Source organism: Corvus moneduloides, chromosome 1 (assembly GCF_009650955.1).
Source record: "Corvus moneduloides isolate bCorMon1 chromosome 1, bCorMon1.pri, whole genome shotgun sequence".
NCBI classification, from domain to species: Eukaryota; Metazoa; Chordata; class Aves; order Passeriformes; family Corvidae; genus Corvus; species Corvus moneduloides.
The window spans coordinates 2,266,408-2,284,070 of NC_045476.1; the positions used below are offsets into that span (position 1 = coordinate 2,266,408).

Consider the following 17,663-nt stretch of genomic DNA (forward strand, 5'->3'; position numbering starts at 1 on the left):
TGGGATTGTCGTCACCACTGCCCTGAAAAGTCCACACAGAGCTTTGTGATGAAGCAGATTTTTGCAAATGACCCTGGCACAGCTTTTCCTGCTGCTTGTAAATTGGTTTTTTTACGAGAGTTAAGGTTCTGGCTGAGCTCTTAGGATGCGAGCCCTGATTAGCCCCAAATCTTGGAGAGCACCCAAAGCTCTGCGTGAAGGAGGGAAGAAGTTTGCACAACTGGGATGGTTTTGGTGTTAAGTCAGGGAGTGTGGTGGGACTGAAAGGGAGCCTGGAGGCCCTGGGCTGGCATGGCTGTTGAGCAGCACCGGGGCCATTCCCACCTGCTCCTTCCTGTCTCTGCTTCCCAGATCCTGAATGGCTCCCTGTGACATCCACGCTTGTCCCCGACCCCGTCACCCATGAAATTGTTGGTTTGGTTCCTGTTTCATGAGGAAATGGGCTGTTTCTGTCCCCAGGCGTGGCCCCTCCACCCATTAGCCCAAGTTCTATCCCAGTGTGTTGCTTCCATCCTTGCTGGGAGGTGCTGGCCCGTCCCAAAGCACACAAGAGATGTGGCCCAGCCACATCACCGAGGCAGTGACACAACCTGGGTCCTTGGGGATGCAACTTGGGGCCTGGGGTTGCTGGAGGCTCTGGAGACTCCAGGCATGAAGAAGGGGCTCCCATGGGAGCTGGTGGCCTCTTTCCCACCAGGAAATGCAAATGGAGATGTCCCAGTGGAACACACGCTTGGACCTCTGGTCCAAGGAACCTGGTCCAGTGGAAGGTGTCCCCAGCCACGGCAGGAGGTGGAACTGGAGGATCTTTGGGTTGGTCCCCTCCAACCCCAACCATTCTGGGGTTCTCCACAGTGCTCCCTTTACCTGGTCCTATCAGCCAGGCGTGTGCCAGTAGAAATGTCAAATTCGCAGTGCTGGCTTGAACCAAACTGGTTGAAAATGAGCCCAAATCCTCTTCCAAACCCATGGATGCCCCCACACCTGTGTGCTTGTGGGACAGCAGCTCTGAAAGCAGAGGAGGGGGTGGAGGAAAGGAGGACACATTGAGGAAGGTGGTTGTCCATCCCTGAAGCCCATCTCAAAGGGGATAAAACCTCGGCGTGCCTCCTTTGTGACTCTGTCACTCACTGACCAAGCTGGAAACCCCCAGATCCCTTTTTCTCCATAACTGCCACCAAACTACTGGCTAATAAGAGGAATATCACAGTTCTGTGGATTTTTAGTCTATGCAAAAGGGGAAAGAATATTTTCCAAATCTCAATATTTGTTTTTAACAGTGCCTTTGCCACGCTTTCCATCACAAATCCCTTTCAGAGTGGACGGCACCCACAGCCACCAAAGGTGAGGATGAGTCCTGCATCCCACATCCAAAAGTCAGGGAAAAAAGTTTAGTGAAGTTAATCCAAGAGGAAAAAGATAAGAACTAAAACTGCTGCTTCACGTTTTGCTCTCACTTGTGGTGTTCAGACATTTTTGAGAAATTCCATCATCTCAAAAGCCCGATTCCAACAATAATCAATAAGGTAAAAAGTTGGCACTTTAAATTTATTTTAATTTTGTGACATTCGTCTCAACACAGCGGGCCTTGTTTTAAAAACAAGTTTAAAAACTTTGTTCATTCGCACAAAGATGCATATCTTCACTGCATTTAGTTTAAAAACTGACCAAATTAACATCCAAGAGAGAAAAATTAGAGAAGAAAAGGAACTGTCAGCACAATCCAGCACAGAGCTTTGTAGGTTTGTGCTCGGAGTGGGTAATTATGGTCACTCCTCGCCCCTGACGTAGCAGGGAGATGTTACACCAGGTCTCATTGCCATTGGCGACAGCACTTACTTCTTTCAATAGGACATTTAAATAAATGTGTATAGATCACTGCTCTGAAACACAGACGGTGCCTGGGGAAGAGGTGGCTTGGAGAGGTGACTCCCAGCAGCAGCCAGAATTATACAAAGCTCCATCACATCCCTTCCCCTCTGTCTCCTCTCTTTTATTCCCATTTCTCATTGCCAGGCACTGAACTGAGGACACGGGATGCTGCAGGGGTGGGGTTTTCTCTGTACACTCATTTATGGCTCTGCCTCCTGCCTCCTTCCCTGGGTGATGATTTGGTGATGGGAAGCCCTCAGTCCCTGCCAGTGTGATGGCTGGAGCTGCTGGGCACGAGGCTGGAGCAGGAGCAGATGTTGCCTGGCCTGCCTGAAGCGCAGATGCCCCAAAAATCTTCACCCAGATGCGAGTGCCGTGTGTATAAACCACCCTCATGGCTAGAAAGCAAAGAGCCTGGAAAATCTGCCTGACCCACGGGACTGGGACCACGCTGAGCTGCCTTTTATCTCTGAGCAGTCCTGCAGAGCCTGGGAGTCGTTCTGAGCTGGTTATTTTTAAATAACCAATAACACCTCCCTGCAGCTCCATCCCGCACCGGCAGCAGCGGGTGGGACTTTCACCACAGGTCTTGGGTGGCAATGAGCTCTTGGTGGCCGTCCCTCAGCTCTGGTGGATGTTACGGGGTGTGGCTCTCAGAAGGAGCAGCTGTGACATGTGCTGGAGGGTCCCTGCTTGTGGGGAATGCACCCAGAGAACATTCAGTGGCCCCTCTGGAGTGACCACGAGGTGACCCACGGCTGTCTCCAGAGCTGAAGGACCTTGAGGGGAAGGAGATCACTGCCCCAGTGTGCTGGAGGCCAAACCCAGGCCCAGGAACATGCAGGGATAATGTGGCCTCAGCCCGCTGCAAGTTCTCACCCTCTCAGTGGGAGATTTCCAGGGAGGCTGGAGTGGGTTTGGAGATCTCCAGCCCTGCTGCTCTCCTCTGGAACCTCCCTGTGTCCTTTGGGAGAGCAGCTTGTCAGTGTGCCGTGTACTGAAGCTGAAACATGAAGCCAGGGTTGTGATAATTTAACTTTTTTAGAGGTTTATTCCCCCCAAATGCCTCCCCAAATCTGGTTTTCCTGGTGTGGCATATTCCCACAAAGGTGTGTGTTCACCCCTACACCTCACTGAGCTGATAGGGCTTTTCCTGCCTATCTCAGGTGACTAATCCCAAACAGGGAATTCACTTATCAGTAATGATAAGTGAGTAATTAGTTTATAACAGAAAGCCTTGAGGAATGTTGCTGCAATAAAGGGCGGTGCAGATGCTGCTCCTTGCAAGAGCATCCACACAAGCTCCAGTGAGGAAGAATTGCCCTTCCACGTCCATTTGGGCTCTTTGGGAAACCAGAGGTGAATATCCTGCTTTGTCAGCACCAGGGACGAAGGTTCCAGATATACCATATGGTTTCCAACACCCCCCTTAATCCCAGTGCAAATCTTCCCGTGCTTTCTGCCCTCAGAGATCTGATCCTTTCCATGACCTGGCTGCTGCTGTTGCTTCCTTCTCTCTCCTCCTCGCTGGCCCTTGGGTGGACTTCCTGCCTGGACTCTCCATTTCCACCTCAGCAGACACCCTGAATCAGATCCCTGATTCTGCTGGATCTGCCAAAGCTCCCCGTGGATGGAGCAGGTGATCCTTGCACCATCAGGGTGGAGGTTTTCTTCATGAATACCACTTGCCTTAGGCTTCGTGTGCACCCCCATCCTCCCAATTCCTTCTTGCAGCTGCAAAGAAGCCAGAAAGGCTCTGTTGGTGCTCAAAACTCCTTCCCCATCCTTCACCTGCTCCCTGCTCCCTCCACCAGCTTGCAGAGAGAGGAACCACCTCTTTCAGGGACAGCTTTTCCTGCAGCAAAGCAGGAGCTTCAGGGCAGTTTTTCCCACTAGTAAGCTTTCCCTCCTTTTGTATTATTTTTTTCCCCCCCAACAGCCAAGGAGCTTTTGCCAAAATGTGTTTTCCACATGTTCCCTATTAGTCATGCTCTCAGTCTTACAAATCTGTTACCAGTGCCACAAGCTGATGCTATTAATTCACTCCCAACCGACACAAGCAAAATTCCAGGCAGCGTTCCTAAAACCAGACCCGGCGGCTTGTTTGGATTTAAAACCAATGCCCCTCTCTCGCCTGGTGTGTGTGTAGAGCACCTTCCCAGCTTCTCCCGAGGCTTGGCGAGGGCAGGAAGGTCGGGACAGGCGGTGGGACCGGCCCCGGGGGTCGGGCAGGGGCTGCCCCGCAAAGGCGGGGTCTGACAGCGCCCTAAATACTTCCCTGGAGCTCCGCTTGCCAACCACTGGAGCACGGCTGGACCGAGCCGGCGGGGGTTTATCTAGGGCAAGGCGGAGGGATTGGAGGCACAGGAATGTCGGTGGAGGAGGGAAAGCCACCGCGAGAAGCACCATGTCTCTGTAAGTAGATTTTTTCCCCCGTTGTTTTCCCTGCTGCTCAGGCAGCGGTGCGAGAACCGTGCGGAACGGAAGGGCATCCACCTAGCACAGACTTATATAGTTTTTTTCATTCTTTGGCATATTTTAGACTCAGGTTTTAAAGTTTTCCCAGTTCCTACAGCTGTGCCTGCGATTGTGTGGAGGGGTCAGCGGGTTTTGGGAAGTCACCGTGGTGAGAACGGGGAGCCAACAGCTCATTCCTGTACTGGCTACACACAGTTCAGACTACTTTAGGGGTTGCTGGTGGTCTGAGCAGTCCAATCCCTCCTCTGTAGCTGTTTTGAGGTGAAACTTGCACCCTGTGTGTGTTTCCTACGCTGTGTGTCAGCAAATCTGGAGGTGGCATGTGATGATGGATGAGTGAATGAATGGATTTCAAAGCTGGAGGGACGGGGAGTCCTTTATTTGGGGAGATAACTGAGATGCATGAACCACCTCATCTCACCCATCTACCTGCTGCACATCTACACAGATGGGGTTTTTCCCCCCCAGGCTGCATAACTTTCACACTGCACAGAGGAATTGGGTCTGAAGTGAAGCAGATGGATGGCTGCAAAATCCATGTTCTGTGCTTGGATGGTCGGGACTGTGAGGAGAGGAGACACAGCCTTTTCCTAGTGCCAGTCTATTCATCAGCACTGTGAACAAATCTTTCTTTGGAAGCTTGTTTGATTTATAATTGATTCCAAAACACTGTGGTGCACTAAACCCCCACCCCAGCAATTAAAAGCATTGAAATCTCACAGTTTAGTCTTTGTAGCCAGTGAGTCCTAAAAGCCACTGGAAGTTCAACCAAACAGATTTGTAGGGAGGGGTTTTTACCTCATTTCCTTCGGCTCCCGCTCTCAAATACGATGCCAGGAGGGCAGGTGGACACACAGGGGTGCAGCATCAAGGTGTGACCCCTCACAGTGGGGTCCCAGGGGCGCAGGAACAGCTCGGGGCTGTTTCCTGCAGATGTTCGTGCAGATCCAGATGTGCACAGAGGGCTGAGCCGCAGGGGCAGTGGCAGGACCCACAGCTCAGGGTGGTGGAAGGCAGCCAGGGATGGTCTTCTCAAAGCAACAACCTGTCACTTCTGTTAATTTGCAATTTCCTTCCTTTTCCTTGACTCGGGAGATTTGGGAGCATTTTATTGGGTGCTCCTTCCTAAAATGTGTCTCCCAGAGGAGCCAGTGGGTGCTTTGATAACAACCCTGATAAATGTCAGTTCAAAACTTGAATATTTACTCCAAAAGCTGTCACAGCCTCGGTCAGACCCTCCCTGCCCCAGCAAACAGCTCCTGGGAGATGAGCTGGCGCTTTGGGAGTTGCGTCCCTGAGTAACACTTGCTAAATGGTGAATTATCCTCGGTGTAGGCTTCAGAAACCCTTTAGGGGAGCCCTGAATTTGGAATGAACTGCTCTACAGGACATTAAAAGTGTGTTTTTAAGGACAATTTGGGGCTTGCAGCTAATTTGTGGTGCAGACGGGAGCTGCTGGGGCGCTGGACACCTGCATGGGGCCAGCCAAGGTGGGGCTGGATCCAACCCTGCCTCATCCAGACCCGGATGCTCCACAGACAGATGCACCATGGCCCACACCCAGCAGGGTCTTCCCTTCCCAGCCCCCTGTCAGCTGGAGCTTGGCTGAGAGCCTGGATTGATCCCACAAATCATTTAACGCCCCATATCTGAATGTGAACACAACAGAGGAAGGGTTAAAGACCCCTTAGGGTGTACCCACAGTAAGGACGCAGAAAAAGGCACTCAAAAAGGGTTCACCCCTGAATAAACCCAGTTTCCTCATTAAATAAAGAATATCTCTGTGGGCATCACTTCCCATGTCCTGCACTGGCTGAACTGTCCCACCTGCACAGTTGTACCGACCAAGGCATCACTTTTGGGGCAGGAGAGGGGGATTCTGGTCCCAGCAGCATTGGGGGTTGTTGCTCTTCACCTGGTATGTCGAGGGCAGGGAGGAGAACTTCCCCACCTCTCCTTCTGCTTTATGACCCAGCTGTTTCTCCCCTCCCTGCCTCGGTTTCCCCAGCCCCAGGACAGGAATAGCACCATCTGCAGAGCGCTCCCACAGGCTCGGCCTGCTGTGTGAAGACTTGGGGGCTTGTGTTCGCAGGGGATTTGTTTGATCTGGAAATAGCAGGGTTGGAAAATTCCATCTGCCTGCTCTCGAGAGCCCTCGACAGGGGCAGCGCGAAGGCGAGCGCTGAGCAAACCAGCGCTGAGCAAACTGGCTCTGCTTGGCTCCTGTCCTGGGAAGCAGTGGGAGCAAAATCGCATTCCAGAACAGCTGGATGTGGAGAACAGAGTGGGGCATGTTTCCCTTCCTGCTCCCACGTGGCTGCTCCCACCACGGAAACTCTACAGCACAATTTTGTGTCTCCAGTGGTGCAAAGCCAAGTTCGGGCCAGGCTTGTGTCTCATGGCATCATCAAGCCAGGTTGGATGAGGCTTGGAGCAGCCTGGTCTAGTGGAAAGTGTCCCTGCCCATGGAACCAGATGATCTTTAAGGTCCCTTCCAACCCCCAAAAATTATAGGATTTTATGATCATTTTCCCCCCTGGATCTTCACCCCCACTCAGCCATGCTCACCCAGCATGGAGAATTAGGGTTGATGTCCATACTGCTTCCACATAAGAAAACAGCTCCTTTCTCTTCTCTTTTTTCTTCCTCCACTGTTCTTTAGGTCCAGGTGCTTTTCCTATCGCTCTCATCTCTCAGTATCCGTGCCAGTCAAGCACTGAAATTGCCTCCTGTCTTTAGTGCTGCCTGAGGTCACCCAAGGAACTCAGGCTGAGGCCCCACTCCAAGTTAAGCTAAACACAAAATGCTTATTCCAAGCTCTTCCTCCCCAGCTGTCCAGGTCTCCTAATAAATGCATGGTTTTCTCTTGAAAGCTTCTCAAGGTTTATTTTTGAAACAGTCTGTATTTGATTAAAGTTTTGTTTTGTTTTGCTTTGTTTCAAGAGGAACTTAAAAGGGTTGTCAGCCTGTAAACATAAATATTCCCATTCTTTTGCTGATTCTTTGCATTTTTCTGGGCTTGCTAATGAAAGATGTTTCAGTAGGACACGTCTCTGTGATGTGGGAGCATCCTCCACTGTTCCAGCCCTGACCACCCTTTCAGGGGAGAAATTTTCCCTAATATCCAATCTAAACCTCCCCTGGTGCTAATTAAGGCCTTTCCTCCTGTCCCTGTTCCCTGCGAGCAGAGCCCGACCCCCCCGGCTGCCCCCTCCTGTCAGGGACTTGTGCAGAGCCACAAGGTCCCCCCTGAGCCTCCTTTGCTCCAGCCTGAGCCCCTTTCCCAGCTCCCTCAGCCGCTCCTGGGGCTCCAGCCCCTTCCCAGCTCTGTTCCCTTCTCTGGCCACGCTCCAGCCCCTCAATGTCCTTCTTGTCATGAGGAACCCAAAACTGATCTCAGGATGCAAGGTGTGGCCCCACCAGTGCCCAGCACAGGGGACGTTCACTTCTCTGGTCCTCCTGGTGGCACAAGATGTGACCTCATAGCTCTGGTGTTTTATTTCCCCCTCTCCCTGCAGGTTATAACTGAGTAGCCCTTATGACCAACATGAGCTGGAGCTTCCTCACCCGCCTGCTAGAAGAGATTCACAATCACTCCACCTTCGTGGGGAAGGTCTGGCTCACCGTGCTCATCGTCTTCCGCATCGTCCTGACGGCGGTGGGGGGCGAGTCCATCTACTCCGATGAGCAGAGCAAGTTCACCTGCAACACGAAGCAGCCGGGCTGCGACAACGTCTGCTACGATGCCTTCGCGCCGCTGTCGCACGTCAGGTTCTGGGTCTTCCAGATCATCATGATCTCCACGCCCTCAGTCATGTACCTGGGCTACGCCATCCACAGGATCGCCCGCTCGGCCGAGGAGGAGAAGAAGTTCAAGGGGTTCAAGAAGAAGAAGCAGTTTGCCCTGAACTGGCAGGCCGTGCGCAACATGGAGGATGCCATGGAGGCCGACGAGGAGGAGCCCATGATCTCCGACGACGCGGCCGAGCACGAGAAAGCCAAGCCCAAGCCCAAGTGCAAGGAGCAGCAGAAGCACGACGGGAGGAGGCGCATCCAGCAGGAGGGACTGATGAAAATCTACGTCTTCCAGCTCCTCACCAGGGCTTCGTTTGAGGTTTGCTTTTTGATAGGGCAGTATTTGCTCTACGGTTTTGAAGTGGAAGCTTATTACGTCTGCAACAGGGTCCCTTGTCCCCACACCGTGGACTGCTTTGTGTCCCGGCCCACGGAGAAGACCATCTTCCTCCTGGTGATGTATGTGGTGAGCTGCCTGTGCCTGCTGCTGAACATGTGCGAGATGTTCCACCTGGGATTCGGGACCATCCGCGACGCCATCCGCAACCGGAAAATCAACAGCTTCCGGCAGCCCCCCTACAACTACGCCTACCCCAAGAACATCTCCTGCCCTCCCGAGTACAACCTGGTCGTCAAATCCGAGAAGTCCACCAAGATCCCCAACAGCCTGATGGCCCACGAGCAGAACTTGGCCAACGTGGCTCAGGAGCAGCAGTGCACCAGCCCGGACGAGAACCTGCCGGCGGATCTGTCCACCCTGCACAAGCACCTGCGGGTGGCCCAGGAGCAGCTGGACATCGCCTTCCAGAGCTACAGCAGCACCCAGGCCAACACGCAGCCCTCTCGGACCAGCAGCCCCGCCTCGGGGGGCACCGTGGTGGAGCAGAACAGGGCCAACACCGCCCAGGAGAAACAAGGTGCTAAACCCAAGGCCTCCTTGGAGAAAGGCAGCTCCAGCAGTAAAGATGGGAAGACGTCTGTGTGGATATAACTCTGCCAGGAAGGCGAGAGGGCAGCGTGAGCGGGGTTTTTATTTTGGTTTGTTTCTGGTTTTCGGTGTTATCTCGAGTTCGTTTCGCAGGGCACGGTTTTTGTGTGGAAGTCAAGAGAGTAAAAGGAGCTTCGGACCAATTTAGTGCTGTCTTCCAGTGTGTTAACAAAAGACATTTCTTCCCTGTTTCCAACGTGTTCTCCAGCTGGGAACCTCCAGTGAGTGACAGGAACCTCCAGTGAGTAACAGCAAACCCCCCACACCTCCCAGCCCTTGGGTCACCACCGGAGCCCCCAGCAGAGACTGGACAATGTGCTGTGGTGGGAAGAGGAGCTGCTGGTGGCTTAGGAGGAAAGTCAGGCTGACAGGGATCAGCCACCCTCCTGCATGGCAAGGCTTGAGTGCTGCAGGCAAGGCAGTGTTTAATTACTAAATACCCTTAATCAAATTAATTTCTGATCCTTTGATAAGAAAACCACTGACATATTGCACGGACCTTCACGGCAGGCTCACAGCTGATGGCCTGCCTGGGCTGGCAGCTGCCAATGAAGGCCTCGTTGGATGCTGTGAGCCAGGAGCTGGCACCCACACCAGGTCTGGGGCAGGAACACCATGACTGCCTCACACAGGGAGACCTAAAACCAGCACAGGGCTGAAGGTTTCATCTTTTCTTCTTCTGTGTCGAAGCAAAAAGCAGATCTGCTCCAAACCCTCCGGAGCAGGAGCAAGCAGTGACATTGCGTCCTACTGGTGCCTGTGTAGCACTTGCTACAGATGTGATGGGAATTGTTGCAGTTACAGAGTTTTTAACAAACTGCTGCTTCACATCATCAGAAAGTGCCTTTATGCAACCAGGAAAACAAAAGTGTAAAGGGTTTAGGCTCCTTTACTTGCTGAATTTTAGACGATCAGCATTGGCAAATTTGTTTTTCTGATTAATTGAGGAAAAGCACTGTTGGCAAATTTGTTTTTCTGATTAATCAAGCCCTTATAAATAGTGGCAGGTGGCAGATCTAGGAATAGTGTGTCTCTGGTGTGTGTGTGTGTGTGTCCATGTATAGATACAGACACGTACGAACACATGCGTGTGCACATAGACATAGCGAAATAGGTGTAAATGTAATATCAACCCTCTGCTCCTTCCACAGCCTTCCACCTCCCCTGGGAAAACCCAGCTGCTCCAGGACTGGGGCTGATCTCATCCTGGAGCAGTCCTGGGGCTTTTAGCCTCCAGCCCCACCCGGGGAACTGGGAGGATTCCCACATTTGCTTGGGGGCAGGGTTGCAGAAGGTCTGGCTTCAGTGGGGACAGGACCAGGACAGCAGCAGGAAGTTTTTCCCGAGTTTATGAGGAGTTGTTTTCAGCTGGGCTTGGCTTTAGGGTGGTTTCCATGCACTTAAAGTACTTGGGGTGCATGTTAAGATCAAGCTGCTGAGCTCCAAGGCTCCTACTGTGCTTTGTCAGGGTGGTTTCATCATCACCACAGGGACCCCAAACAGGCAGAGCCTTCAAGATCAAACCTGTTGCAGAAGAAGTAAATTCTCCCTGAACACAGCGCTGTCCCTGTGCCAAGCTGTTCCCTCAGGCTGTGCCAGTATGTCTTACCCATTGGATATTCACGACTTCTCGCTGGACATCACCCTCATGTCCTTGAGATCAGTCCCTAAAAGCCCTGAGGATGCCTGTTCCCCGAGTGCCCAGCCCTTTGGCCGTTCTTGGGAACAGCAGAGAATTTGGATATGCCCTTCATCTCCTGGGAACCTCAGCTGAGCTGTGCCATGCATTAGAGAACAGTCCTGGAAGCAGAAACGTAGAATTAAAAGGACAGCAGAGAAACATCCTACGAGGTACCCAGCAGCTAATATTCAGCTCTGTGGCTTTGTGTAACAGTCTGGGGAGCACTTCCAGGCTCATTCCTGCTCCTGCTGAAGGCATTCATTGGTAAAATGCCTGGAATGCTGTTTGCTCTTGCTGCTGGAGATCTTCCCCTGACAAATGGATAACTAGATCCAGGAGGAGGATCAGCACAGCAGCACTCAGTAGGAACATCCATCCATCCCCTTCTGCTGGGAATTTTGCTGGAAAGGCTCAAAAAGGTCACACCACGGTGGTGGGGAGGCAAACATACCCAACCACGCTGTTTGTCCTCGTCCCGTGTGTGGGAATGTGCTCTCTGCTGGCTGGGGATGTGCTGGGCAGAGCAGGAGAGGCTGGGTGCTCACAGGGCTGCTGTCACCTGGCAAAAATGCCTGCAGGGCCACAGCCCAGGCTGCTGGGGAGGAGAGAGAGGTGATCCTGGGTGGAAATTTGTTCCCTGGTCACTGCAGCTGTCCAGGGCATGAGCTTGTCCTCTGCATCAGTGGGACTTCTCTTTTATTCCCAGCCCTGTGTCCCAGGGGAAATCGCGTGCATTTAAAGTCGTGATCCCAAGGGAAGGATGGAAACTCTGAGGATAACCATGGTTGGATGCTGCCTGGGTTCTTCTGATTCCTTTTCCATGAGCAACAATACCACAGCCCCGGATAAACCTGTGCTTCCCACACGATGCTGGAAGGCACTGTCCCATGCAGGAGTTGGGATTTGGGATTTCTGCTGCCCGTACCAGCAACACCTCCCTCAGCACCAGACATGGCCTGAGCACTTCCTGGTGACTCAGATCTGCCCCTCCACTCCTGCTGACCTGCAGAACCCCCCATGAGTCACCACACCAGGGATAGGAATGTGACTTCCTTGCTCTTGCTTCAAACAATCTTGGCAAACGAATCGCCATGGGGAAAGATGGAGGGCAGGGCAGATTTTGAGCCCAAACCCCCAAACCTGGTCACAGAGACCTGATCAACTCATTAAACCCAGTCTATGCAGCAGGGCTGCATCTGCTGCCCCAGCAATAGAGGTGGGCAGTGCCCATGGGAGGAGATTCCAGGTTCAGGGCAGGAGGATGGGAAAAGACCATGGATCTTCTTGCCAACTTGCCACCATCAAATGACTCTCTAAAGGGTGACATGAACCCCCTCTCTGCAACCCCATGGAGACATGGAGAAGTCTCATGCCTTTAATCTCTGCATATTTTGGGTGTTTGAAGACTGCTTTCACCCTCAAATCTGCTTTAAGCTGAACACCTCCAGTCTCATCAACCTTTCTCCAAGGGCTGCTTTTCTGGGGTGGTTTTCCCTCGTGTCTTTGAACCAACACCAGCCACTCCACAACTTCCCAGCAGCGTGGCAGTGCCAGTCCTTGTGCCACGTTCCCTTCCTTCTCCTCTTCATGCACTCTGGTCCTCCCCAAAACCCCATCTCCTGCAGGCCTGGGGATTGCTCCCCTCTCCAGGTGTGTGGCTGTACAGTGGGGACCTTCCTGGCATCCTTCAAACCCCCTTTTTATGGTCACACAGTGAACCAAGGGGGCTCTGAGTGACCCGTGGGTCCTGCAGAGGGTTTGGAGCCTCTTCCCAGCTGGTGTCACCCTCACATCTCATACGCACATGCTGTTTTCCACAGGGAGAGTCAATAACTGCAATATTGACGAGTACCAGACCCAGGGCAGACTCTTGGGGGATCAATAATCCCCTTGTCGGGCAGGGACACAGGGTAACCACTCCCAGCCCTGCTCCTCCCTCAGGCCTGGAGTATTTCCCTGCATAACATCCCTTCCCAATGGGAGCTGATCCTGATTTCCCACGTTTTCCAAGCGTTTTGACAGGGACTCAAGCACAAGGGTGTATTCCCAGCAGGAATGCTCTGGTGTCATGGGTGCCTGGCAGGGATGCAAAGTTGCCTGTGAGGTACCAGCCAGCCTGGAGGACACTGCAGATCCTCTGAGGCTGGGGAAGAGGGATCCCAGTTCTCCCAGGTCCCATCTGGGCCACACACTGCAGCCAGCACGGGTCAGACAGCCCTAGGAACAGAAAAGATTATTATTATTCTTTATATATATACTGATTTGCTCACTTTCCCCCTTCCTCCTCTACTCTGTGACCTCTAAACCATTTAGGATGTTGGGTTTTCCCACTGAGTCACTGCCACAAAGGTGACCAAATGCAATGATGACTCTGCAGGAATGACTCCTTTCGGGGCAGGAGCAACAGTCCCTTCTTTTATCCTGTCAGCTGGGGCAGGAAAAGGATGGAGCAGCAAAATATTCATAGCCACAAGCAAAATCCCCACCACAACCATTCCTAACTCAACCAGCAGCTCAAGGAAATTCATTTGGAGGGCGGAGTATCAGCCATGGAAGAAATGCCAACGGCATAATTAATGCTTTGCTTTTTTTGTGTGTTTTCTCCAGGTAGCAGTTTTGTCCACACACAAGACAGGTTTAGCTTTGTGGCTGAACTAATTGTAAATGTTGATTCTCTCGCTAAACTTGGTCAGATGAAGTGCCCACACTTATATTTCTCTTCTTACCATTCAGGGCCAGGAATGTCCCACAAAATCCAGATTACCTTCTTGCTTGCATTGCATTCCACTGGGAAATACTTGAACTTAACTCAAGGCCATAACCAGTCTGTGCTGTTACAAAGCGTCTGGGATTGTTTTCTTTTTATTTTTTTGGTTGTTAATTTTTTTTTTTTAATGTACTAACTGTATTTGTACTAGAGATTTTTGGAGTATGAGGTTGAATCTGTAAGTATTTTTCAGTGTAAATGTTACATCTGGGCTGTAGTTCGAATATGAAACACTGGTCAAAAGGGAAAGGGACATCAGCCCAACTCAACTGTGGCTATTCCACATCCATTACTAATAACATGGAATAAAACTTACATTTTGTTACAGTATGTAAAGCGTGTGGTGCTTGCTTGAGAAAGGCTCTGAATGATGAGAAGAAATCCTTCTCCACCTACGATTTGCCTGTTTTAGCCACGTAGGAGCTCTGTTTTCCCTGATATGGCTACAAATCTTCACAAAATAGTTTTGCCTTAAGAAGCGTTTGACCTTCGCGTTGTTTGGGATGTGTTGTCTCCCTGATGAATCACTGCCTGCAGATCCCTCGGGCACAGAGCTCAAACTGCTGAGGGAAGCCTGGGCTTTCAAAAGCAAGAAAACTTTGGGGAATCTAGGAGAAACTGATGATTCAGGCTGAGCAAACGATGGGAAAGCACTTTGGGAGAGAGCCTGGCTTTCCAACCACCTCGGTCTTCGCTCCTCCCGTTAAATCACAGGCACCTTCACTCACAACCCCTCTCCAAATGTCCTCAGGAAAAAAATCCTGGACAAAAACATGCAATTTTTCTGTTTCTCTGGAAGTTGAGCTAAGTTGACAACTTCTTTGGCATGAGCAGGACATGGTCCCACCAAGGGACTGGGAAGAGCCGAGGCCAGGTTGGATGGGGCTTGGAGCAACCTGGTGTGGTGGGAGGTGTCCCTGCCCTGGGGGTTGATACAGACTCATGGAAGGAGGAATGGCAAAAGCAGCCTCCATTCAGCAGTATTTTGGGAACAGGCAGAGTAATTGCAACCTCCCCCATTTCTTTGGAAAGCCAGGCTAAAACTGCCAGTGACTCCCCAGTTCTCTCTGGGATCACAGCACCCATCGTTTCCACCAGCTGCTCCATGCTGCAGGCAGAATTCCAGTCACAGCATCCCACTGGCTCCTAATCCCTCCTCCCAGGGAAATGCAATAACAGCTTTACCTTCCCCTCAGTCCCACCAGCAGGAATCCCAGAGTCCTTTATGTTGGAAAAGCCCTCTAAGTTCATTGAGTCCAACCATTAACCCAGCACCACAACCACCAAACCCTGTCCCCAGGTGCCGCATCCACATGGTTTTTATACACTTCCAGGGATGGTGATCCCACCACCGCCCTGGGCAGCCTATTCTAATGCCTGGCCACTCCTTCAGTGAAGAAATTTTCCCTAATATCCAATCTAAACCTCATCCAGTGCAGCTTCAGGCCATTTCCTCTGTCACTTGTTCCCTGAGAGAAAAGACTGACACCCACCCTCCTTTCAGAACAGCCCCTTGGATGCACAAACTCACTCCCTGCAAACTCAGCTGCCACTTTGCTCTATTCCTGCATCCTGCCTGTTGTCCTTGCAATTTCCCCCTATCATCACTGATTTTGCACTGCCCAGGTGTGGTGGTTTTAGCACTTTAGGAAACTGCTACACCAGGCCAGCCACAATCCGTGTTTTCCCCTCCAAGACTGTGGGATATTGTCCCAGCTATGGTGTACCACAGCCCCGTGTCCCAGCTGCCTGTGGCTGACCTCCCAGGGCACAGCTTGGGGGATATTTAATGCACAGGGTTTGGGATGAATAATTGCAGCTCACGTGGGTTTGTGGATGAGGGTTTGTGCTTAACACCCTGAGAAAAAGCTGGAGAAAATTAGTTTATTATGCCAGCGTTAACCTGCAGGGCTGGCTACAGAGGTTAGCCCTGGTGAGGATGAGTTATGGACAAATAAATGCCAATGATGAGCCCTCACGAGTGGGAGCCTTGGGCTGTGCAGGGTTTCAGGCAGTGGGAGAGAGCAGAAAGCTGATGGAGCAGGAGGCTGCTGGCAGCTTGTGCAACCACCCAGGGGCTGCTGAGGGACAGCAAGGGAATCTCTGTCCTTTGTCACCTCCTTCTGAGCTGTGGGAAAGGATCCTGAGCCACCCTGACACATCTCACTGGATGAGAGGTGTTCCGAGGAGGGAGTTTTCCCTTTGGGATAGAGCTTAGCCAAGGATGTTGTGTCTTGTGACCTCATGCTCTCCGTCCAAAAAACAGCTCTAGAAATTATAAAGCTGGTGGGGGAAGATCCATCAGGAGCAATATCAGAATCCCAAAATGGTTTGGGTTGGAAGAGACCTTAAAGATCACCTCGTTCCAAGCCCCTGCCACAGTCAGGGACAGCTTCCACTAGAATTCCACACCTTCCTCTAGAAATTAATGTCATGGAAGCTTTGGTTGTCCCTCCAAGCAGGGTTTGAATACCCCAATTTTAGTGAAGACAGACACACACTCACTGAGGGCCGGCATAAACTTTCCCAGGGCTGCTGGTGTTGCAGCTCTCAGGCACACTATGGATTGTCGCAAACCATCCCCTGAGCTGATTTAAGGCACTAAACTGCCAGAGCTGTAGTTTCTGACACTGAAATGTTTCAATATGACTTTACTGGCTGCATAACTCTGTGATAAAAGAGAAGCAAACCCAGAGGAAAGGGAATAAAAGAGGTAGGAAGTGGAAAAGCAAACAAAATGCTCAAAATGCTGCCTGAATGTTTTCCATTTTCACTTTTATTTCTCTTGCTGCCCTTTCAAATATCTCCATGGGGTTTGATAAAACACCTCTGGTGGTTGGGAATGCAGGGAGGTGGCAAAGCGCTGCCTGTGGGATGGCCACTGATGATCCCCACAGCTGGGTGGTGAAGGAGGGATGTGGAACAGGTGGAAAACACCCAAAGTTGTATCCTGATGTGGGTCCACGGTGCCTGTTGGACTCTGGAGTTCCACCCCAGCTGTGCTTCCAGATTTGTGACTTTCTCCCTTCTCCTTCAAAAAGCAAACCCAGCTCCTGCTCCCGGCACATTCCCACTTCCAGGGCGAGAAAGAACCACCCAGGGCATCAGCTCTGTGCTCCTTCAGCTGCCCCAGAGCCAGGCAGGTTTCCTCAGCCCCGTTTTTGACACACCACTCGTGCCAGTGGGCGGGCAGACCACATCCCCGTGCCAAGGTCACCTCTGTCCACATCTTTATCTCTCAGCACTGCCGGGAGCTGATCTCCGCCGGGACAAGGGGACGTGTGATAAGGTTATCACTGCCGGGGCACAAGGGGAGAGCCCAGCCCTGCCCAGCGCCAGCTGCACGAACACACAGCGCCTTTCCAACTCCTGGAAAAGGAGTCCCTTCACTCAGGGTTTTAGGATCGGTGGGTTTGCGCTGGTGCTGCCTGCCCGGGAGATTTTAGCAGGGTCATTCGGGGCCAGGGGGCTGCCCCTCCCCGGAGAGCCGCTCATGTGCCGCTGTTGGCAGCGGGGAGGGGCAGCGGATTGCAGCCGCCGGAGAAGGGGAATCGCGAGTGGCAGCGGTGACTCGCGGCTGTTCCTTGGACTGTGGGATGAATTCCAGCGGAACGAGCCGCAGGCAAACGCGGGGCTATGCGGGCCCTTCTGACTGCACTTCCCAGAGCGCCAGGGAGCGTTCCAGAGGGAAGCCAGCAGCGCTCCAGCTCCATGATTTTGGCGGGGGGGGGGGGGGTTAACACAGGGATTCCCCATCCCTGGAAACAATCAGGGTCAGGCTGGGCTGACGCCCTGAGCAACGTGATGGATTGAGCATGTCCCTGCTCCTTGCAGGGGTGCTGGACTAAACGATCTTTCAAGGTCCCTTCCGACCCAAGCCATTCCATGATTCCGTGATTTTATTCAGTGGCTCCAATACGGAGCCACTGGCAGTTTGCCCAAGGGTGTTAGAAGAGGATGGGGCAGCTGGTGAGTCCTGCAGAAATAAGAGTGGAAAAGAGAAACCTTTGGAGTCAGTTTTCCACCCCGACCTAGAGGAGGAGAATGGATCTGTACGCTCTCTGCTTGCAGCTCCCAGGGAA

General features: G+C 52.1%; 1 protein-coding gene across 6 annotated transcripts in view; it reads left to right on the plus strand.

Annotated features, from left to right (window-relative positions):
- GJC2 (gap junction protein gamma 2) overlaps positions 1 to 13,911 on the plus strand; it is a 39,962-nt gene extending 26,051 nt beyond the window's left edge. For 5 of the 6 annotated variants that reach the window (XM_032132327.1, XM_032132415.1, XM_032132590.1 and 2 more), the window contains one exon: positions 7,869 to 13,911. In XM_032132327.1, coding sequence (XP_031988218.1) covers positions 7,889 to 9,136 — 1,248 coding nt within the window. In that variant the 5' untranslated portion in view covers positions 7,869 to 7,888 and the 3' untranslated portion in view covers positions 9,137 to 13,911. Of the gene's footprint in view, positions 1 to 3,950; positions 4,288 to 7,868 lie in introns of those variants that run through there. The other variant, XM_032132502.1, reaches the window with a different exon arrangement.
- The last annotated feature ends 3,752 nt before the right edge of the window (positions 13,912 to 17,663 follow it).